General features: G+C 39.3%; 1 protein-coding gene across 1 annotated transcript in view; it reads left to right on the top strand.

Annotated features, from left to right (window-relative positions):
- Nucleotides 1-25,313, top strand: part of RP1 (RP1 axonemal microtubule associated) — a 222,929-nt gene that overhangs the window by 27,967 nt on the left and 169,649 nt on the right. The window contains exons 7-16 of the mRNA XM_060775314.2: nt 720-798; nt 2,203-2,278; nt 5,530-5,606; nt 6,499-6,530; nt 8,099-8,228; nt 8,365-8,468; nt 9,380-9,553; nt 11,924-12,136; nt 17,731-17,908; nt 21,211-21,294. Of these exons, the coding sequence (XP_060631297.2) occupies nt 720-798; nt 2,203-2,278; nt 5,530-5,606; nt 6,499-6,530; nt 8,099-8,228; nt 8,365-8,468; nt 9,380-9,553; nt 11,924-12,136; nt 17,731-17,908; nt 21,211-21,294 (1,147 nt within the window). The remainder of the gene's footprint in view (nt 1-719; nt 799-2,202; nt 2,279-5,529; nt 5,607-6,498; nt 6,531-8,098; nt 8,229-8,364; nt 8,469-9,379; nt 9,554-11,923; nt 12,137-17,730; nt 17,909-21,210; nt 21,295-25,313) is intronic.

Below are 25,313 nucleotides of genomic sequence, written 5' to 3'. Positions count from 1 at the left end.
GATATGATAACTTTGTACAGAAAATGTGACTATTCAATTTTACATGGCAAAAAGAGAAATAAAAGCAGATAAGTTTGTAGTAACTTGGTACCGACTGCTTTTAATGTATTTTCAAGGACTGAATGTTAAAGATGGACCTCCAACCAAATAGGGATTTTTTGGTAATACATGATACAAAATGGAGCAACTAAGAATATATGTGAATGAATAATAATATATATGCCTGAATACCAATAGATATAATAAAATAATAAAATAGTAATAAATATAATATTGATAGGTGATTTACTAATATCTGCGAATGATTGACTATGGGATTTGGTAAACATTTATGTGTTTGAATTTTAAAAAGAGAATAAATTAATTATTTTTTACAAAATACCCATGGAAATCCTAGGTATTTGGTGAAATTTAATGTTTTTAAAATAAGGTTGCAGTTCCATACCCACTTATTAGTAAAATATTAGTGAAGTATACCTCAGCATAGTGGTGCTAGATAGCTTCCATGTCAGAGGAAGGTTGAATCCTGAACCCTTTCAGACAAACCAGTTCTATTATTTTACTTTTACTGCCATGGTTCAATCATGGATACCTCTGGGATTTACAGTTTGGGAGTACCATTCAGAATTCTTTGGGTTGTTGGATTTTTAATTCTGGATTTTCTGCTTTTTACACACTTCCCTCCTACATTTGATACTCCTTCAATTGTTTGATTGCAGACCGATATCTTCTCCCTGGAAGCTGTGCACCTTGGACATTTACACAAGATTGTTATAGGACACAATGGAATTGGTGCAGGTCAGAAATTTCAATATAGTATTCTCCCTACATCTTTCTGTGGCATAGAAATGATGACAAGTGGGTCATATGACTGTTGTAAAGACCACATTTATCTTGAAGAAATGACAGGTCTGTTTTCATGCTAAGCAAGCTATTAAAGGGACAGCTAGACACAGAATACCATCATTTGTGAGCATTGCGACAAAATGGATATTTGGCTCTCACAGGTGAACATGAATACTATATATATTCTCTTAGGTGTCATCTATGAAAGCATGAATTAATTTTCAACCTTATATTCCCAGAAGCATAAAGAAATCGGCCCCCACAATTATGCTTTAAACTTGTCAGAAACATATTGTTCTCCCAGACTGATGACAATCTACATTGTGTATCTGTTCTCTGACTATTTATGCCTGAATCACTGCATCTCTCTGTGTCTGGAATATGCCATATATTTACACTACCTAATGGCACTTCACCATTCAATAAGAGAGTAGTATCCCTGCAGATTATGAGCTGTGTGCTTGGATCGATTCTAAGAAATATCCCATACATTATTATAATATCTTTATAATATTAATATAAACATTAATTTGCAGTGTGTAAGTTTTAATTAGAAGCTAACTAGGCAGGTGGCTATTTTCATTTTGAAGACTCATTGCTTAAAGATATACTAGCAGGCCTTTAATGATGTACTGCATTGCCAGTATCAGATATTTTTCTCTTTCAGTGGACATGTTTGATTTCCTTTTATTTTATTAATAGTTTTATTATATTTTTACTTTTTATAATGTGGATTTTAGTTGCACCTGTTTTCATTTTTGCAAACTGCCTTGATAGACAAGGTTTGGGAAAAGCTGAGATATAAATGCATATAAATGCACACATAAGGTAAAGATTTCCCCTTGACATTAAGTCTAGTTGTGTCCAACTCTGGGGAGTGGTGCTCATCTCCATTTCTAAGCAGAAGAGCCGGCGTTGTCCATAGATGTCTCCAAGGTCATGTGGCCGGCATGACTGCATATAGCTCTGTTACCTTCCCGCTGGAGCGGTTCCTATTTATCTACTCACATTTGCATGTTTTCAAACTGCTAGGTTGGTAGAAGCTGGGGCTGACAGCAGGACCTAACCCCATTCCCTGGATTCGAACCACTGACCTTTCGGTCAGCAAGTTCAGCAGCTCAGCAGTTCAACCTGCTGTGCCACAGGGTTACACACACACACACACATATTAAAGAAAACATGTGAGCAGAATTCAAGTCCTGTGTTTCAAATGACATCAAGTAAAATATACATGGTGGTTGTCCCTCTTATAGCTCCTTCACATGCATAAACTATCAATCTATATTTTAATTGTTGTTTGATCAAAGATGCAGTAAATTCATTACTGAGAGTGGAATTTGTTATCAATTCTCCTAGGAAATGGTTGGTTTCTGGAGAAAATGGTAGTTAAGGACCCAATCACTAACTTGGATTACCATTTCATATGCCACAGGTTTGTAAAATGTATAATTTTGAATGGCTATAATAGTCAGCTTAAGGTTTCAAAGTTCCCATCCTGATTTATCCATGCAAACAATAATAATTAGCCACTTTAGGCATGATCTTACATCAGTATGTTATTAATTATATGACTCTCATTGTCCCACTTATGGGAATCTTATATGTGTGAGTGCTTAGTAATGAAGAAAGTTTTATAGTTTCATTTCTAATTGACTGTTCTGATACAGATTTAACCTGCAGCACTAAGAGACTTAAAGAATATGCTCATGGATAGTCTGACCTCATGTATAAGTTGAGTGTAGGTTTTGGGGCCCAAAATAGTGGTGGCTGCCAACCACCACTGTTTTTCCATCTCATTCATCAGAGATGGAAAAACAAGAGTGCCATCTCAGGGGGCCAAGTATACTTGGCTACCATGACTATTTTCCCACCAAGGTATTCAAAAAGCACAGAATCAATGACCTTGGAAAGAAGAGAGGAGGCAGTGCTTTTTTAAAGTTTTCCCAAGATTGACTAAGCTCTTGCTTTTCACCATTCTATTCAGAAAAGGGGCCTCTCTCTCTCTCTCTCTCTATATATATATATGTGTGTGTGTGTGTGTGTGAGTTAAGGTACAATGGTGACATTGATCCATGGATACATCAACTTAGCTTTCTTGGACTAATTTTTTAAAACTAAAAAACAGTATATAGGCGACATTATATGTTCTGTGAGAAATTTTGGCTCAGATTAATCCTCCTAGTGTCTCCTCAGTCCTTTCTCACAAGAGAATGAAACAGCTCCCAAGCAATTTAAAAACTTTTCAAATCTTTTGTAATGAAAATACATTCTCATTTACTGATGGTTCAGAAGATGAAGTCAAATTGTGAGCATATAAAAGTATCTTTGAGTCACATGAGTGCATACAATGGAAAGTCATCTAATATTTCCGGGTGTAGAAAAATACTGGCACAGTGCTGAAAATTAGATGTGCCACATTGCCCCCTCCTGGGCAGGTCCAAACCATTTGTACTTCATTACAGACTAGGTGAGGGGAAATATCCCAGGCTGGTTGCAAGATGATCCAGGGAAAATGAAGAATTCTTTCTTTGTTGTTGATTATTCATTCAGTAGCTTCTGACTCTTTATGACCTCATGGACTAACCCACGCCAGAGCTCTTACCTATTGTATTTCCACTCAAGTTTTGGGCATGATTTCAAAGAGAGATTTAATGCGCAGGAGACAGAGAGAAAGACAAACACACACATGCCTTTTAATGATCTCAATAACCCACTTTTCAGGTTTTAGATTAATGATTGCTTAGGTCTCTTCCACACAGCCATATAAAATCCACATTGAATTGGATTATATGGCAGTCTGGTCTCAGAACAGATATTGTGGATTATCTACCTTGATATTCCGGGTTATGTGGCTGCGTGGAAGGGCCCTTAACAGGCTCGTAGCCAGGATTTTGATTCGGGGGAGCTGAGTTTGATTTGGGGGGGGGGGGCTGAGTCTGAGTGAAAGAGGGTCTACCCTAGCAAAACCTTTGTATCGTTACCCCAATACCCCCATGCATATGGGATATATAAAGCATGGTGATCAGATCATGATATGAATAAACATAACAGTTTAAATAATGTACCAGTAAGGCCTCCTCACGGACCACCATGAGAATGGGGGGGGGGCTGAAGCCCCTCAAGCCCCCCCCCCCCCCGGCTACGTGCCTGGCCCTTAATATCTTATATTTTCATATATGTATATTCCTAAACCATAATATGCATCTACTCCATAGATATGTTTCCAACCTACGTACATATCATAAAAATGAAAATTTGTCTATGTAATGCCAGTTAGCCATAATGACAAAGTCTCATTTAGGTTGTCCTAATATTTTACTATAAAATATTCTTAGTAGGTTTATTGATTTTAAGCCTAATTAAATTTTCTGTCCCTGTAATTGTTCTAGAAAGATTGCTCTCATTTTGTACTTCATCTAATCTCAAGACCAGGGAATGTTTATTTAAAATGATAGCCTTTGACTCTAATGAAGCTTACTCTCAAATCAGTAGTTGCAGAATAAATGAATGCATAAACGTCTAAATGTCTATTTGGTCTATATATATGTATTCATTTTTCCTCAACTTAAAAACATTTATCACCCTATATTTAGAATTAAATTATTTCAAATTGAAGAATTATATGGATTTTTTTCAATAACTAAAGCACAAGCAAAAAGAGCAGACATGGTACAGCAGTTTGAGTTGGATTATGACTCTGGGAGACCAGGGTTCCAGTTCCCTCTTGGCCATGGAAACCCACTATGTTGCAGTCCCTCAGCCTCAGAGGAAGGCGAAAGCAAACCCTCTCTGAACACACCTTGCCAAGGAAACCCTGTAAAAGGCTGTTCTTAGGGTCACCATATGTCAGAAATGAGTTGAAGGCAAACAACAACAGTATAATACATTTTTTAACATTATGATTTAAAATATATTTTAAACATTGTTTTAATTGTTTAATTTTGATAAGAAAAATCGGGCTTTTAAAAGAAGGTAACTATAACGGTATTTTATTACATTTTTGTTGTTTGGAACTTTCAATGATAGAAATTTGTGGAGTCCAGTTGAATCCCTGACAAGAAAACTATTAGTGTAATTATAACTCCCTCCCCAGTGACATTAGATTGGCCCGCTCCCTCCTGGTGTTCAGGAAAAAGGTAAAGTCCTGGCTCTGGAACCAGGCGTTCAGGGAGTAGTGCAATATGGAATTCCACTTAAACGCAGCACCACGAATAAGGACTATAAGAGTAGGCATCATGTTTTAATCATTTTTAATTATATTTGTATGTTTTATTGGTTTTATTGTTCAATGTATTATTATTTAGTATTCATAATTTGGCATTTAAATTTGCCATATGTGTAACCTGCTCTGAATCTCCTTCAGGATGAGAAGAGTAGGATAGAAGTAAATAATAAATAAATAAATAAATCTTGTGGTCATTATGATTTTTAATAAAGAAAAAAGAAATATTCGTGCCCTTTAGAGATATGCCCTTTATCCTTAACACCAGTTTGGTTCATTTTTTTTTACTCAACCAAAACATTATTTTGTACTTTCATTTTTAAAAAACTTTTCAAGGGTATACATTTATTCATACATATTTCCAAGAGAAATTTGTATCTAATCATGCAGGTATTTACAACATTTTTTAAATTTATAAACTAGATATATTCTTATTGTATATACATTTATTTCTTGCAAAGGTGGTTAGATGAAGGAGAAGATGATGGCAAAATTGTCAGAGAACTATATGCCATTGATAACTACACTTCTGCAATGCGTAAGTATTAACCAATTTCAAATAAAGACATTTCATGATAGCACAGAATGAGTATGATTTTAACAAAGAGCAGGTTCTGGAAGGACAACAGCAAGCCTATAGGTAAGTTTCCATGCCTTAAGGTATAGAATCTTGGAATTGGCAGAGAAGGTTGCACTTCTCCCATTCCCAGTTCAATTGCTTGCCCCATTGATAATGAGCACTGTTTTTAATTGTTAGTTGTTGTTTCATGCTTACTTTTATTTAATAGTATTTTTTTCCTGTTATGTTCTGCTTTTAGGCACCTTGTGCCATGTGCAAGCTGCCTTGAGTCCCTTCAGGGAAATGGTGGCGGAATAAAAGAATATTATTATTATAAGGTTAAAGACTTTTAAAAACTACATGATTCCCTAGCATTGAGCCAGGGCAATTAAAGTGATGTCAAGCTGCATTAATTCTACAATATAGATGCATCCGTAGAGGTTCTTACAAAGAAGATGCAAGAAGTTTGAGGCAACAGTGTTCTTCATACTTACTTGAGAGTAAGTTCCATTGAACAGAGGGACTTACTTCAAAGGCCATATACAGAGGATTGCAAATGAGCAAAGCAATCATAACAAAGGTGGGGCAGAATGGGAGTGTAATAGTGGTCAATCTGACAACCCATTTGCCCATACTCTGAAGATGACTTAGATCTATATGGTGATAGACAATAATACATGTTTATGAACTAAGTCTTATGAACTAAGATTGGTAAGTGGGAAGAATAGAGGGAGAGAAGGGAAGAGGAAATGTAATGTTATATTTGTAAGCTAGTATAAAATAGAATTATATGAGATTAATTCATAGGTAAATATTTAAATTCCATTGATTTTCCTGAATTTCACTCATATCAGTGTTGATATTTCTGTAGGACAAGAACTGGAAGTCAAAAAAGAAGAAATGGTAAATATCTTTGCTTTTCAAAATAGCTTTCCCAAATAAATGGATCCTCTATTACACACACACTGTTCAGGGGAGGTACTATAGTGTATACTTATCTAAATCTTTTCTGCTTTTCTTAATACAGTGTTCCCTCACTTATTGCGGGGGTTCTGTTCCAGGATCTGCCGTAACAAGTGAAAATCCTGGCTCCCCCTCTCCTCCTCCTCCTCCTTTCCCCCCTCCTTCCTAAATCACTAGTGCTTTGACATGAGGCCACAGAGGCTGCTGTGGAAAGGCCAGTCTCGGCCCTCAGGCAGGGAGAAAGGGAAAGAGCGCGCCTGTCCACCCCTTGCCCTCCTGACCCTGTCCCTGACCCTGTCCCCTCCACCTCCAGTGCCTTTGGGACTCGGCCTGCCTGCTTACCTCTTTGGGGACCAGCTGGTTCTCCTCGCTGGGCACCATGGTGCAAGTAGGCAAGCCGGCCGGGAGACAGAGGGAGGGAGAGCTCATCTGAGTAGGAAGGAGGCACGGATGGGAGCTTCCCTTGCTCTCGGTGACGGCCTCCTCCTCTTACCCTAACAGTAACACCTCAGCGCCCTCTCTGTGCAAGTGGCCTGCCAGCGCCAATAAATACATATATATTTTAAATATGTGTGTGTGTATATATATATATAAATGTGAAACAGAGAGTCCGCATAAAGCAAACTGTGAGGCGGTGAAGGAACATCACATACATTGTTTTGGGAAGAGGCTATAACCCATTGATAGGGTTATTTAGAGAGAGACTTCTCGGTGACTGCCCTGAGGACGTCATCATATGTGGGAATTTGAGCATCCTAGGGTGCTTTCACCCCAGTTGGACCACGGAGCCCCACTCTGCCTGTCAGACAGTGGAACTCAGTGGCTTCTTTGGGGCAAAAGTGTCCTATAACTCTGCACCGGCAACACGGGAGCCTCCCCATCTTCCATTAGAAACAACTTGGGTAGCTCAGGGAAAAGACATGCAGTGATGCTTCCCCACATGTGATGAGGAAGCATTGCTATCAGCACGGGGCACGGGGCACCAGGATTGCTATGCTGTCCCATCGATTTGCCACAGAGGCTAGCAAATCATAATGTGGGACTTCATCAATGTGATGAGGTCCTTAGACTCTGGAATTTCCCAGTGTGACTAGAATGGTCTTCCTCCTTGCTCTCCTTGAGGCACCAAGTTGGAAAAAACCCAGTCTAACTTTTCAAATAGAGAGTTTTTAAATAATAGGCTAGCAGATGCTTTATTTTCAGAGGTTTTTTTTAAATAAAAAGTAGCTTAATATAAAGCTTAATAAGATTGAATTTTATTATTTTATCCTGATCTGTAGTGTTTTAATGTTGTGATTAGTTTAATTCTATTGTAATATTTGCTCTTGTATGTATTAATTATATTTTAACTCAAATTGTGAGTAGTTTTGAATTCCAATCTTAGGAGGAAAGTAGGATATAAGAAAATAATGACATTGTAATCAACAGCAACTGCATCTGTGTAAAGGAGCTTCATATGTTGCCTTTTGTGTGATGAGTTATATGTCTTGCTTTTACAAAATATTCAGTGGGCTACTGAAAAGTGGAAATTTCAGAAAGGCAATATCCTTCAGTTCTACAACAAGGTGACCCATGGATTCATACGCCTCAGTCAAGATGGAATGGTTGATGCCCTTGGCAGCAAGAAAGACAAACATGGTAACTTTTGGTCTGTTCTTTGTGACTGAAGGATTATTGTCTAATTTTATTTGTATGAATAAACAGTATCTTTCCATCAAAAAAAAATCTGTTACAGAAATAATCCTGTTCCCCTCCCCAACTCTAAATGTATTAGGCATTTTCGATGTCACTGTCAAGAAAGGAAACACATGGATATTTAAATGTCATCCGATGCCAAACCTTGCGCTTGCTGTTGCTCATGGCTCTGTCACTGGGATGGTAAGAAATGTTTTCAGCATTCCTGTTATCCTTTGAATATTTAACATTTCATCATAAATACAACACAGCGACAGTTAAAAGAGTGTTTTCATCAGAAGAATATGATCAATCTTACTTGTTTCTGTTTATAAGGTGTTTTGCTTAAATTGAAGATTTGAAATCTTAAGAGGTTTGGGAATCCATTGAAAATTTATGTATAATGTGGTTATCTTGTAATTGATAACTCTCAGAAAACAACTGGAAAAGATCTTCAGGATTTGTCCCTATTAACACCAAAATATTATTTTACAATATATGGTGTGGGAGTAAATAGCTACTTTCCTTATGGTTTTTGACCATTGGGTTTCTTATAGATATCTGGTTGATCACAGTGAAAACAATGCAGAATTATATCAACCATGAATCTTTTTGTGATCTTACCTTCCCAATTAATATTAGTATCTTCTTTTCACCACTTAAATGCTGAGTAACTCTTATCTGTAATGATTCTGACTTTGGAGGGAGATACATACTTATATTTCTACACAGATTTATGTTTGGTGCATGTATGCATACAAATCTAGAGTGTGTAGCTGTTATGTGAACAAGCAAAAAGTGGGTCTCATTCCCACATAGCAAGAACTGGTCCTCTCCTCATCTAAATGTGTTTGGAATAACGTTTACAATTTGCATTATCCATGAATGCCTGTATCTACTTAATGCTTAATATTTCCAGACAATACACTTGAAGACATAAAATGTTATATTTTTGGAACACATGACTGAAGCCAACAGAAGAAAATGCTCCTATACAGTAGTTGTAGGAAATTGTGGGTTCATAATATTGTATCTTGTGGCGTCAAGTTATGACCTTAGTTTTCAGCATATCTCGAACTTTGTATAACTGATCACTCCCCTTTTGTCTCTGACAGGATCATGGTGCTGGCCATTGTGAGTTAAAAGTTCATGTTCAGCCTAATCGCTGCATAATTCTGGAATCTGCCCAGGCCCCAGGGCAAACAGTGGCTTTCAATCTCCAAGGCATAGTAGCTGATGATACTACAGGCTATGCAGGATTGACAAAGGAATTTGTTGTTCATGTAAAGGTAAGGTAGGAGGAGGAAAAGAATCAGGTAATACGGTCAAATAACCTAAGCCTACAGTCAGTGAGCACATTTCAGATGATGAGAGATCCTCTAGGATCCACCCACTAGGTGGAGCTGAAGACTACATGTTCTGAAATCATATTCTGAGTTTTGCAAAAAAAAAAAAAAGTCCTTTGTTGTTTCTTCTGGTCCCACCTTACCCGGTCAAAAACAGACAAAAGCAGATGAGGTTGTATGCCAATGCCTGATATTTTACCAAGTTTGAGAATAAAACTGTTTAATTCACATTTTGTGTAGCCCTTCTCCTGCCTCCATTATTTGTAGATGGAAATAAAATTGATTTTTCTCAGAAGCTGTAATTTGTGAAAGTGCAGTCTCAGTTTTATTTTGGTGAGAACATATTAGCTCTTCACATCACTTTCAAAAGTCATTTACTTGTGACAAATAAATAGATAGAATCATAGAGATGGAAGAGACCTCATGTAGTCGTTTCCAACACTTCCATCCAGCTGTGCCACGTTTCATAAATACATGTGAAAAACAAACATGCCACTTTTCATTGACATAATGGAAGTTATGTGAGCTAGTGTGGTTTTGTGGAAAGAACTATGAACTGGAAAATCTTTAGGCATGTTTCAGCTCTCGTGCTTGGAAATGCTTTAAACCCAAATATCCCGTAATTATGGCTTAAATCCTATTACTAGTCACAATGTGAGTAGACCTTGAATCAATGGAAATATTGAACTTCCATTGATCCAGTGATTTACAATCTATGTAACTATGTTGTTGTTTATTCATTTAGTCACTTTCAACTCTTCGTGACCTCATGGACCAGCCCACGCCAGAGCTCCCTATCAGTCATCACCACCCCCAGCTCCTTCAAGGTCAAGACGGTCACTTCAAGGATACCATCCATCCATCTTGTCCTTGGTCTGCCCTCTTACTTCCATTTTCCCCAGCATCATTGTCTTCTCCAAGCTTTCCTGTCTTTTCATTATATGGCCAAAGTACTTCATCTTTGCCTCTAATATCTTTCCCTCCAGTGAGCAGTCGGCATTATTTCCTGGAGTATGGAGTGGTTGGATTTTCTTGTGGTCCAAGACACTCTCAGAATTTTCCTCCAACACCACAGTTCAAAAGCGTCTATCTTCCTTCGCTCATCCTTCCTTATGGTCCAGCTCTTATGCCCATAGGTTACTACAGGGAATACCATTGCTTTAACTATGCGTATCTTCATTGCCAGTGTAATGTCTCTACTCTTCATTATTTTATCAAGATTGATCATTGCTCTCCTCCCATGAAGTAAATGTCTTCTGATTTCCTGGCTGCAGTCTGTGTTTGCAGTAATCTTTGTGCCTAGAAATATAAAGTCTGGCACTACCTCCATGTTTTCTTTCTCTGTTAGCAAGTTACCAATCAGTCTGGTTGCCATAATCTTGAGGTTTTTTTAATGTTTAACTGCAACTCAGCTTTTGCACTTTCTTCTTTCACCTTGGTTAGAAGGCTCCTCAGCTCCTCCTTGCTTTCAGCCATCAAAGTGGTATCATCTGCATATCTAAGGTTGTTAATGTTTCTTCCAACAATTTTAACTCCAGCCTTGGATTTGTCAAGCCCTGCATGTTGCATGATGTGTTCTGCATGCAAGTTGAATAGGTGGGGTGAGAGTATACAGCCCTGCTGTACTTCTTTCCCAATCTTGAACCAGTTTGTTGTTCCATGGTCCGTTCTAACTGTTGCTAGTTGGCCATTATACAGATTCCTCAGGAGACAGACAAGGTGGCTTGGTATCCCCATACCACTAACCATAGCCAAGAAAAATAACTAAACAGTAGACATGTGCAAAAAACATTGGAAGAGTCAGAAATCATAAAAAAAATCTGAAGTTTTGTAAGTTGGCCGCCATATGTGAAGCATTTGTGTGGCCCACACCAAATATTTTAGAATTGAAACTTACCCCATACTTTTTCGTTTTAGTTTTGTAAATCTTGGAAGGCTATCTATTTGAAAAGTTGGTCTGAATTTTTTTGAAAAAGGCTTCCCAACCAGAAATGCCAGAAACTATCTGTGTTTATGAAACATTAATGGGATCTTAAAATAGCTCTTTATATATCTTTGTATGAAATTAAAAAAACAACCATTCATTTTGCTGAAGTAAAAGACAGTTTTTATTCAGTTGAGTCATCTTCATGGAAACGTATGTGCGCTCTACTGCCTTCATCTTACAAGATAAAAAAAATCATTGGTTTCTTCTGGGTACCAAGGGTTATACAGTCATTATACCACTAAGAAGTGGGTAGGAGGCAGATGAGATGTAAAACAGAAAGTCTGAAAGGGAATATTATTTATTTGATTCTCTTTCTTGATTCCTAGGGGGTGTTCCACAATGGTGCTGTAATTCTGCTCACTACTAATTACTGTCAGTCCCTCTGCCTGAGACCTGATGGGAGCTGCAGTGGAGCAGGAAATCAATCTGATGACTCTTATTGGAGGATACATAAAATCAGCTCTGGAGTGTGTATGTTTGAAAACGCAAGAAAACCCAGAATGTTTCTAAGGATCAAAGCTGATCAGTGTGATGGAAGAGTAAGCAGATCTTGTTCATTCTTCTTTTAAATTGTGTAAACAGAGAGTAATCAGGTTGAGTCTTGAAGATATTTGTTTGCAACCATCCTGGTAGAAAAAATGACACAGTGACCATCTCCATTTAAGATACAGAATTTAAAAATTATGTATCCGTGCGTATGCTAGTCTTTATTGTACAATATGGAGTGTCTATCCAAGAATAATTTTGATCAACAATGGGTTTGTTTGGATGTGTGTCTTCATGTCATTTCCATCCTATAGTGATCTTAAGACAAACCTATCAAGAGGTTTTATTGACAAGATTTGTTCAGAGGTGATTGGAGTTTGCCTTGCTCTTAGACAGATGGTGCATCTATACTGTAAAATGAATGCAGTTTGATATCACTTTTAATGTCATGGATCAATGATAAGGAATCATGGGAATTTTAGTTTGTTGAAGCACCAACACTTTTTGGCAGAGAATGCTAAAGAACTTGTAAATTCCATAGCATTTGGCCATGACAATTTAAGTGGTGTCAAAATGCATTTATTAAACAGTGTACTATAGATGCATACTGAAAAACTATGACTTGTCAAAGATCACTCAATGACTTTTAGTAGCGGATCTGGGTTTTGTATTTTGATGAGACGCAAGCATTCATTGGCAGCAAAGGCTAAAGATCTTTTTAAAACTGCAACTCCCATCATCATAATTTAAACTGATATCAAACTACATTGTTCTACAGCAGGGGTACTCAAACTTTTTAAACTGAGGGCCAGGTCACAGTCCCTCAAACTGTTGGAGGGCCGGATTATAATTTGAAAAAAAAACATGAATGAATTCCTATGCACACTGCACATATCTTAATTGTAGCACAAAAGACACTTTAAAACAATACAATAATTAAAATGAAGAACAATTTTAACAAATATAAACTTATTAGTATTGAGAAGCGAGAAGTGTGGGTCTACTTTTGGCTGATGAGATAGAATTGTTGTTGTTGTTGTTGTGTGCTTTCAAGTCATTTCAGACTTAGGTTGACCCTGAGCGAGGGCCGGGTAAATGACCTTGGAGGGCCGCATCCGGTCCCCGGGCCTTAGTTTGAGGACCCCTGTTCTACAGTATAGATGCACCCTAGGAATTGGAAGGATAGATTTAATGGAAAGACACAAGATTCTGAAGTCTAAAGCTACATCATTTAATACTAAAGTTAGGATTGTACATTTCTATGTTTGGATGTGAAAGACAGAGAAAACTGGCAGGAATAAAATCATCTTTTTTGAAATGTGGTGCTTGAGATTACTCTTATAGATACTGCAGAGCATCTATAGAATTCTATAGATATAGGAGTTTCTCTAGGACCCAATTCATTGGGTCTTAGAGAAACTTAAGAGTCAACTTAGAGAAACTTAAGAGTCAATGGGGGATGCCTGGCTTGAGAGCAGTACGTGTGAAAAAGATCTTGGAGTCCTCATGGACAACAAGTTAAACATGAGCCAACAATGTGATGTGGCGGCAAAAAAAGCCAATGGGATTTTGGCCTGCATCAATAGGAGCATAGTGTCTAGATCTAAGGAAGTAATGCTACCCCTCTATTCCGCTTTGGTTAGACCACATCTGGAATATTGTGTCCAATTCTGGGCACCACAATTCAAGAGAGATATTGACAAGCTGGAATGTGTCCAGAGGAGGGCGACTAAAATGATCAAGGGTCTGGAGAACAAGCCCTATGAGGAGCGGCTTAGGGAACTGGGCATGTTTAGCCTGAAGAAGAGAAGGCTGAGAGGGGATATGATAGCCATGTATAAATATGTGAGAGGAAGCCACAGGGAGGAGGGAGCAAGCTTGTTTTCTGCTTCCCTGGAGACTAGGACACGGAACAATGGCTTCAAACTACAAGAGAGGAGATTCCATCTGAACATGAGGAAGAGCTTCCTGACTGTGAGAGCCGTTCAGCAGTGGAACTCTCTGCCCCGGAGTGTGGTGGAGGCTCCTTCTTTGGAAGCTTTTAAACAGAGGCTGGATGGCCATCTGTCAGGGGTGATTTGAATGCAATATTCCTGCTTCTTGGCAGGGGGTTGGACTGGATGGCCCATGAGGTCTCTTCCAACTCTTTGATTCTATGATTCTATGATTCTATGAACTCTCCTTAGAAGCCATGATTACTATACTGAGATGGTCATTCTTTGGCTTTATCATGAGAAGACATGCTTCACTTGAAATGCCAACAATGCTTGTAAGGTATGAAGCACTAGGAAAAGAAGAACACATTGCAGATGGTTAGACTCAAGAAAAGAAACCAGGGGCTTTGATCTGCAAGGACTGAAGAGGTCTGTTGATGATAAAATGACTTGACTGTCTTTCATTCATAGGGTTGGTATAAGTCAAAGTTTACTTGATGGTAGTTAACAGCAACCAATTTTACATCTAATGGAAAAAATGTTCTCTTTAATGCCTGTATTTTATTATTAATAGCATAGCAAATATCTCAGAATCTTAGCCTTGGTAGAACAATGATAGAGTAATAGCTGAATGAACTGGTATTATCCCAGAGAACCATCAGGGGACTTCTTTCCAAGGAAGCTGCAACCAGTTCTACTGAAATATTCTGTTTGTAAATTAACACTGTGTTGTATAGTATACAGATGTATCAAACTGGAGATGTTTGAACAAAATTGTACTTCTGATTTATCTCTTCATAGACTGAACCTTTTCATGTAGCCATGATAGGTTTAGTAGTCATCAGTCTATTGCATCTTTTCCATACATAGTTACCATCACATGAAAACTTCGATTACCAGGGTCTGTTTTCTCTTTTGGAAGTTATTTCAGGAAAACCAGATTTCATTTGCTTTGAATGATTTCTTGATTTTTTTTCTGTGACAATGGTTCTTGCATTGCATTTCCAGACTGAAAACTGGAGACATTTCCCATACCTTTAATGGTTGTGTGGAAGAGGGAATTTCAATATATACTGCTTATCTGTTTCCTTGACAAACTACATTTGCAGAAATTCTCTCTCCTATACATTAAAGATAGAGCTGTCTCCGGTTTTCAATCTGGCAGTTCCATTAAATTAAGTAGCTGACATGTTTATGTGCATTTGTTCACATTTGGTTTTACATATATCAGAGTCAAGCAGTTTCAAGAAAATTCTCCTTTCACAGGCATCCCCATATAGTGTCTATAAAACATTTATTGTACTGATACCAGGGACCAGTACAATTTGGAACAGAAAAACCATGTATATTTCTTTACTAAAAATTAACTAGATAATTTCACCAAGTGCAAAAGATTTCCCTTCTGTGCCTTTCATTTCATCAAGAATTCCCAAGCAACAAGAAACCAGATGTTGTACCTGGAAAGGCACACAAAACATTCTTTCCATCTCTAACTTATAGGGTGGCTTCTTTTAATTAAACATCTTTATAAGTTGAAACATGCTTAGTTTCTTTTATATTTATTTTATGCAACCATAGATACAGAAACATATGTATTCCTCAGGGAAAAGCAGACATGTCAATTTCTGGGCAGTTTATTTTCATCTTATTATATCACATAGAAATATAACCATCTTGAACAATATGCATTTATAGCCTATCTATACATCTCTAAAAAGGCATCTGTAAATACATAAGTATTTAAAGGTTAGTCATCATGAACATTGTTAGATCTAAAAGAAAATTAAGCAGGCACCCTTTACAATAAAAATGGGACAAATATTTAATTATTCTAACCTAGGGTCCTCCCAGATAGGACCCAAAATGTGGGCCCTGCCGGACTTTTACCTGAAGTGTCCAAATGACACCTCAGATAAAAGTGAATTAATTTGGGACAAAGCAGGAAAACCCTGCTTTATCCCGAATTAATTAGATACCCCATTAGACCAGGGCCTTCCTAAAAGACCTGGAACTAATGGGGTATTGGGCCTGTGGGGATTGTCTCTGGGGGGCCAGTCTCCCCATCCATCTCACATCTTTTGATTTCCTGGAGCCCAGAGGTGTGAAATGGTTCCTGCCCCTTCCCACCCCCCTCCCAAAGCCTAAAAAGAAAAGAAAAACTTACCTGGCCGCCATACCTCATCTCCGGCAGCTCTCCTGGGTAAATAAACTGTTCAGAGCTGTTCAAACTGTTCAAAGCAATTCAAACACCATACAGTTTAAACAATCCAGACTTGCTGGCTAATTCTTAAAAAAATCCTGCATCAAAAGCTGGAGTCTTTGGTTGCTGCAGTGGTGGCTATGGAGCTCCAGAGACCTCTTGGTCATTGCTCCACATCTTTGCCAATGTTGGCAAAGATGCCCACACAACTTGGAAAGCAGACAAAAATGACAAAGGTAAGTGTGACCATCCAGTTGGGCTGAACAAGATTCAGCCTAACTGGACAGTAAAGATTCTATGCCCCCTGGTGCCATACTTTGCAAACGGTTTGGTGTAAACAACACCATGGCAGCATATGGGATGTTTCAAAGCAGCAATAATTCACATTAGTTCTGGATTTTGTGACCCTTGTAGATGGCCCAACATGTTCTTGTAGAACAAAATATGTGTCACCCTTCTCCTATCATCATCTTGTGAAGAGCTGTGCAGCCTCTGTATTTCAGGTATTTGTCCATTTCAGGAGTAAAAATATATCTATGACGTGCATTGAACTAGAAAACAACAAATTGCTTTTAAAAATAAAAGACTAGTATAGGAGTCATTTATCTCAAAACTGCATCAACATATCTTTGCTAAATTAGAGGACTGAACTTAACACACCGTTTTTCTTTTTACAAAATCTTGTGGGGGAGAATGGGGTGTTTGCCTGTGAAGTAGGTTAAATGTTTCCTAAACTGCTCTGAATCATGCAAGATGATTCATATAGCTGGAACATTTGGTATCAGTATAACAAACTTCCTACTTCCACAGTGGCTTGAGTGCATTGCTGAAGTATCTACATGGCTTAGGATGGACTTGAATTGTCTTCAGGCTTCACCTATCAAAGCAAGGTTTGATGTTTGACTCATGTGTCTTTGTAATTCTTTTTCTTTACAACTTTATGGCTGTTCTATTCCAACAATGTTCCCAAACAGTTTGTAGCTTGCTTCTGTCAGCTTTTTTGTTAGCATCTCAAGAGCCTGTTTCCCCAGGTGAGTGCTCAGAGGAATAGGGTAATCTTGCCAGTTGCCTGACTGTGAGGCTGCTGAAGTCCTTCTTCAGGCATATCTCTTCAGGCTTCTTACAAAATAAGTCGGACTGACTTTTTTGTGTAGGGAAAAGGGAGTGTACACTTCTAGTATTCTGGGGTGTTTTTAAAATCTTCAAGTGCAAATAAAATCCAAATTATCTTTAAGGAAAAGGAATTGAGGTAAGCAGATGTGCATCTCTATAACAATGCACTTCCAACTTGTTTGAAAGTACACAAATGTTCATATAACAGCATATTTGTCTCCAAAACAGCCAGGCACACTGAAAACAGCTTTTCTATATGAAATTCCTTTGCTGGATTAGGCCTAAGGATATGCAAATGAGACCTTTATACATTATATTGCTTTTAAAAAATTGAACATAAAGTTTTCCTGAGATGCTACATATTCAGCTATACTTATATGAAAATGCTTCTTACCTACAGGGCACCGGTGATGTAGACTGCCATTTTATAATAGAGAAGAATTTAGAAAGTGGCTCAATAAGCCTGGAATCTGCACGAAACAGAGGGATATATGTTGGTCTCCTATCTAATGGTCACACCAAACCAGTTGTAAATACTGGAGAAAGCAACATTTTGTTTTATCCACAAGTGGTGAAATGTAAGTATTAGCCTATAAAATTATTATTCATTGTATCAAAATTATCAACATTTTTTCTTAAAATATTGCATGCAGTATCTCTAGAAAGATATTTTAGAAAAGATAAAAATAGCAAGAATACAAAAGAAACAGATCTGCAGACACTATTCTAAAGGCTTTTTATAACTATATGTTCATTTAGTGTAATTGAATTGTTTTACCCTTTTCCTCCTAATCCCCAAAAGTCCAAAAGCAATTTACAAAAAATCAGACAATATTAAATTTAATAACATATTCACTAAAACTATAAATCTCTCTGAAAATAATCTAAAGCAGAAATGACATGGAGAAAGCAAAATTGCCACAGCAGTAGACCCAGGGTGCTTCCAGACAGCCCTAAACTGCGAGTTTTAAACAGGAGCAAAAAATCCCAGGACTTCAGAAGAGGTCCATATACAGACCTGTTGGTCCCGGGATTTCTGCCTCCATTGTCCAGACTTTATGCTTTGTTGCGAGATTTAGAAGCTCCAAAGATGGCTGATGCGGGACTTCCACCAGAAACGTTGGCAGTTTTTTTTTTTTTAAAAAAAACATCTCAAGATGCAGATATGTAGATATGCAAAGAATCACTGCAGGAAGCCACTGCAAAAGTTCCGTTCTTTGTTCTGGCCAGGGAAACTGTGCCCTCCAGACGTTTCTTGAAGTATCTGCCACACAAACAAAGTGTATAGGGTAGGACCAATTCCACCCAAGTCAGAACTACACAATCAAACAGGAGTACACACTTTCAAGCCAAGAACAGAACTTTGTCATTATTGACACTTTTTAGAGCTGCCTGGCTGCCTGATCATCTGTCCAGAGAGATTTGGTTGTGTACTTGTGACATCAAACAACAGGATGCTGTTCCTGGGATATACATGGCTCTTCATGATTGCTCTTCTTGTGAAAAGATGTACAACATTGACTAGGGGGCCACAACTTTGTCAAGAATGTTGAACATCCCAACTTTGTCCATATCCTTAGGACAGAAGCACCAAAACTGATTCTGTAAAATGGAGGAATACAGTTCTCTGTCCACCTACTGAAACAGGTATACTACAATAGCAAAAGTAAGGTTCTAGCAGAAAGTATTCTTCCCTCAAAATGTCAAAGACATCAAAACATTTATTTCGGTCATTGACCAACACAAGTCAAAGACATAAATCACAGCTGGCAATAGAAAGTCCAACCACCTCTTTTGAACTAGTTCAGCCAAAGCTGAATCACAAACATGTAACTTAGGCTTGTCCATCCTGTGGCTCATGTGTAGCCCAGTATGGCTCTGAATGTGGCCCAACACAACCTTGTAAATTTACTGAAAACATTATGAGATTTTGGGGCAATTTTTGGTAACTCAATTATGAGATTCTTGGGTGTGAACCTTGTCGATGGTAACAGAATGGAATAGAATTATCAGAGTATGGTATATCCCCAAATATCAGGGTATTACCTGTCATTCACATTATAATTGCAAACAATTCAGCTAGAAGAAGCAAAAAAACACACCCTGTTTAAATTAACTAATAAAATAAAAAACAAGAGGACTCTGGCGCCTTCTACACTGCTATATAAACCAGATTATCAAATCAGATAATCCATATTATCTGCTTTGAACTGAATTATATGAGTCTATACTGTCATATAATCCAATTCAAAGCAGATATTTATTTATTTATTTACTTACTTACTTACTTTATTTGTATATCGCCCCTCTCAGCCTTGCGGCGACTTGGGGTGGTTTACAAGGCAAAATTCAATGCCACAAAATACAAGATAATCTGGATTTTATATGGCAGTGTGGAAGGGGCCTTAGTTGCAATGTCATCCATCAGCTATAATTAGTGTTATTGTATTTTATGTGTGGCCCAAGATGATTCTTCTTCCAAAATAAATACATATGTACATACAAATACATATGTACATAAAACGGATTAATTTGTGGACAAAAAGTACATTTTGGAGGATAATTAAAATATGAAAATGGACTATCTGCATTTTTATGTTAGGGGAATATTTTTCAAAATGAATACTTTGAAAAAATAATATGCATTTCAAAGCTGCTGTAGCAAAAGTGGCATTATGTTAGCTTTTATGTTTTACAATAATAATATGAATTCTATAGCTAACATATATAGCTAAATCTATAGCCCCACACCATTGGAGAAATTATACTGTTTATCTAGGATTGCATCACTTAATATCCGTCAGGAAGTAGCAGCCTGTTATGAAAGGACAATAGCAGTGACATCTCCGTCCCATCCTCTATTTGGATATTAGCCAGCATGCCAATAGCTTAAATCGAGAAACAGCTTCCTAGGATCAAGAGAGATACTTGCAAGTACACCCCAGCAAGCGAGAATCCAAAAATGGCAGGTTAAAACCCAGCACCTTAATCAGTGGCTGAGACTGGATGAGAAACTCCCTCCTGAGCACACAGAAGATTGGGTGTCCTGGAAGGTGCGGAACAGACTGCGTTCTGGCCCCAGAAATGAGGCTCCAAAATGGAGTCCCCGACATGCAAGTGAGGAGAAGAGGAAACCGCAGACCACCTACTACAATGCAACCTGGGCCCTGCCACGTGCACAATGGAGGACCTTCTCACAGTGACACCAGAGGCACTTCAAGTGGCCAGATTCTGGTCAAAGGACATTTAGCACAATGCCAAGTATTTTTAAACTTAGTTTGTGTTTTTAAATGCATTTTAATTGTACTCTCAACTTGCTTCTAACAAGATAAATAAAAATATAGCTAATGTAACAAAAGGGTGTGTATGTATATATATATTAATATGAACATAAATTGTATTATTTTTATTATAGTGATTGGTAATGGTGGTTTTTAGTATCAATAAGCTTACAGGCTGTTAGCTTGTTTGATAGAATATGAACAGAAGGCATTGCTCGCTGTGCTGTGTTCACATTTAATTTTGGCTGAAGAAAGCTGCTGACTGTTCCTTAAAAAGAGAGAGAGAGTAGGAGGTAGAGTGATGTGGTAGAGGAGTATGCCTCAGGGATAAGTCACTTGAATGTGTAAATAAAAATGAATTAAATTTTATAAGTGCTAAAGTGAATTTATTACCATCCCATTTTGTGCTGGGAGATGCTGTGCGGAGCTTCGAAGTGCAAAAGTCAAGGGTGTGTATCTATAAAATACATATGAAAAAGAAGTGTGTGTATACGCACACACACACACACACATAGGAAACTTGAAATGTTCATTGGCATCATGGAAAATTTCTAGAGATTTTTTTTAAAAAGCTGACGATTTTTTGCCTTATGTTTTAGTTGGTAGAGAAAAACCAATGGGAACATCTGCACCTCCTGCCCAGCAGAAAGATATGATCAAAGAATCCAGACAGCACAAAACAGGTATGGAGAATCTTGTGTCTCACAAATAACTTAGTTCTCTTCTCTCATATAAGGGTCAATGTGGTTTTTTTTAAACCAACAGGCACATTTTGTTTTGCTTCACTTTGGCATATTAGAGGCTCTAGTCCAGGGGTCCCCAAACTAAGGCCCGCGGGCCGTATGCGGCCCGCCGAGGGCATCTATCCGGCCCGCGCGGCCTGGGCTGGCCTCACGCAAAGCCCCTCGCTGCCTCGCGCCGCCCGTCGGCCCTGGCAAGCAATGGAAGCGGCGATGCAACTTCCCTGCCTCACGCTGCCCCTCGTGCAAGCCAGGCAAGGGAAGGGCATCGCGCGAGAACAGGCCACGAGTTGCAGCTTCCCTTGCTAGGACCGACGGGCAGCGAGAGGGCTGTATGGAAGGGCTCTGGAGAAGCGCCTTTCCAAACAAGCACACCTTTAGTTTGTCCTGTGGAGCGAGGGCAGCCTGGCTCGCCTCTTCCCGGGAGGAGAGTTGAAACGGAGGCCGGAGACCGAGGCCTGGCAGGCCCTCCTTCTCGGGTGCTGTCCCCCCCCCCCCCCCGCCAGAAAGGCCGCCTCCCTTTCCCTCTCCCTTCCACCCCCTTTTGCAAAACACACTGGTTCCCCGTAGCAGAACCAGCCCAGGCTCCTGGGACATCGGAGGAAGAGAAAGGAAGGCAGGAAAGGCCCGTGGAGGAATTCTGAGGTGGGTTCTTGTCTTGGTTTTATCTGAGCTCCCACTGCCATATATTCCAGTTCAAAGCAGATATGGTGGGATTTTCTGCCTTAATATTCAGGGATATAGGGATGTATGGAAGGGCACCCAGATCCACACATCTCTATATCCCAGAATACTAAGGCAGAAAATCCCACCACCATATCTGCTTTGAACTGGGTTATCTGAGTCCACACTGCCATATATTCCAGTTCAAAGCAGATATGGTGGGATTTTCTGCCTTAATATTCAGGGATATAGGGATGTATGGAAGGGCACCCAGATCCACACATCTCTATATCCCAGAATACTAAGGCAGAAAATCCCACCACCATATCTGCTTTGAACTGGGTTATCTGAGTCCACACTGCCATATATTCCAGTTCAAAGCAGATATGGTGGGATTTTCTGCCTTAATATTCAGGGATATAGGGATGTATGGAAGGGCACCCAGATCCACACATCTCTATATCCCAGAATACTAAGGCAGAAAATCCCACCACCATATCTGCTTTGAACTGGGTTATCTGAGTCCACACTGCCATATATTCCAGTTCAAAGCAGATATGGTGGGATTTTCTGCCTTAATATTCAGGGATATAGGGATGTATGGAAGGGCACCCAGATCCACACATCTCTATATCCCAGAATACTAAGGCAGAAAATCCCACCACCATATCTGCTTTGAACTGGGTTATCTGAGTCCACACTGCCATATATTCCAGTTCAAAGCAGATATGGTGGGATTTTCTGCCTTAATATTCAGGGATATAGGGATGTATGGAAGGGCACCCAGATCCACACATCTCTATATCCCAGAATACTAAGGCAGAAAATCCCACCACCATATCTGCTTTGAACTGGGTTATCTGAGTCCACACTGCCATATATTCCAGTTCAAAGCAGATATGGTGGGATTTTCTGCCTTAATATTCAGGGATATAGAGATGTATGGAAGGGCACCCAGATCCACACATCTCTATATCCCAGAATACTAAGGCAGAAAATCCCACCACCATATCTGCTTTGAACTGGGTTATCTGAGTCCACACTGCCATATATTCCAGTTCAAAGCAGATATGGTGGGATTTTCTGCCTTAATATTCAGGGATATAGAGATGTATGGAAGGGCACCCAGATCCACACATCTCTATATCCCAGAATACTAAGGCAGAAAATCCCACCACCATATCTGCTTTGAACTGGGTTATCTGAGTCCACACTGCCATATATTCCAGTTCAAAGCAGATATGGTGGTGGGGTTTTCTGCCTTAATATTCAGGGATATAGAGATGTATGGAAGGGCACCCAGATCCACACATCTCTATATCCCAGAATACCGAGGCAGAAAATCCCACCACCATATCTGCTTTGAACTGGGTTATCTGAGTCCACACTGCCATATATTCCAGTTCAAAGCAGATATGGTGGTATTTTGTGCCTTAATATTCAGGGATATAGAGATGTATGGAAGGGCACCCAGATCCACACATCTCTATATCCCAGAATACCAAGGGAGAAAATCCCACCATATCTGCTTTGAACTGGGTTATCTGAGTCCACACTGCCATATATTCCAGTTCAAAGCAGATATGGTGGTATTTTGTGCCTTAATATTCTGGGTTATACGGCTGTGTGGAAGGCACCCAGATCCACACATCTCTATATCCCAGAATACCAAGGCAGAAAATACCACCATATCTGCTTTGAACTGGGTTATCTGAGTCCACACTGCCATATATTCCAGTTCAAAGCAGATATGGTGGTATTTTGTGCCTTAATATTCTGGGTTATACAGCTGTGTGGAAGGCACCCAGATCCACACATCTCTATATCCCAGAATACCGAGGCAGAAAATCCCACCATATCTGCTTTGAACTGGGTTATCTGAGTCCACACTGCCATATTTTCCAGTTCAAAGCAGATATGGTGGGATTTTCTGCCTTAATATTCAGGGATATAGAGATGTATGGAAGGGCATCCAGATCACACATCTCTATATCCCAGAATACTAAGGCAGAAAATCCCACCACCATATCTGCTTTGAACTGGGTTATCTGAGTCCACACTGCCATATATTCCAGTTCAAAGCAGATATGGTGGGATTTTCTGCCTTAATATTCTGGGTTATACAGCTGTGTGGAAGGGCACCCAGGTCCACACATTTCTATATCCCAGAATACCAAGGCAGAAAATCCCACCACCATATCTGCTTTGAACTGGGTTATCTGAGTCCACACTGCCATATATTCCAGTTCAAAGCAGATATGGTGGGATTTTCTGCCTTAATATTCTGGGTTATACAGCTGTGTGGAAGGGCACCCAGGTCCACACATTTCTATATCCCAGAATGCCAAGGCAGAAAATCCCACCACCATATCTGCTTTGAACTGGGTTATCTGAGTCCACACTGCCATATATTCCAGTTCAAAGCAGATATGGTGGGATTTTCTGCCTTAATATTCAGGGATATAGAGATGTATGGAAGGGCACCCAGATCCACACATCTCTATATCCCAGAATACTAAAGCAGAAAATCCCAGCACCATATCTGCTTTGAACTGTGTTATCTGAGTCTACACTGCCATATATTCCAGTTCAAAGCAGATATTGTGGGATTTTCTGCCTTAATATTCAGGGATATAGAGATGTATGGAAGGGCACCCAGATCCACACATCTCTATATCCCAGAATACCGAGGCAGAAAATCCCACCACCATATCTGCTTTGAACTGGGTTATCTGAGTCCACACTGCCATATATTCCAGTTCAAAGCAGATATGGTGGTATTTTGTGCCTTAATATTCAGGGATATAGAGATGTATGGAAGGGCACCCAGGTCCACACATTTCTATATCCCAGAATACCAAGGCAGAAAATCTCACCACCATATCTGCTTTGAACTGGGTTATCTGAGTCCACACTGCCATATATTCCAGTTCAAAGCAGATATGGTGGTGGGGTTTTCTGCCTTAATATTCAGGGATATAGAGATGTATGGAAGGGCACCCAGATCCACACATTTCTATATCCCAGAATATCAAGGCAGAACATCCCACCATATCAACTTTCAACTGGGTTATCTGAGGCAAGGGAGGCTACACTGCACTTTCTGTTCTCGCATGAAGTCCTCGCCACCTGCATTGCTTGCCAGGCCTGACTGGCAGCATGAGGCAAGTGAGGGGATTGGGCCTTGCAAGCGGCGAGGGGCTTTGCGCGAGGCCAGGCTTTCATGATGGGCAGCGCGAGGGGCCCGCACGATGGTCCGGCCCTCCAACGGTCTGAGGGACAGTAATCTGGCCCCCTGT

The sequence above is a fragment of the Anolis sagrei genome, chromosome 4 (assembly GCF_037176765.1).
Source record: "Anolis sagrei isolate rAnoSag1 chromosome 4, rAnoSag1.mat, whole genome shotgun sequence".
NCBI classification, from domain to species: domain Eukaryota; kingdom Metazoa; phylum Chordata; class Lepidosauria; order Squamata; family Dactyloidae; genus Anolis; species Anolis sagrei.
This window is presented reverse-complemented; position numbering and strand designations above follow the sequence as displayed.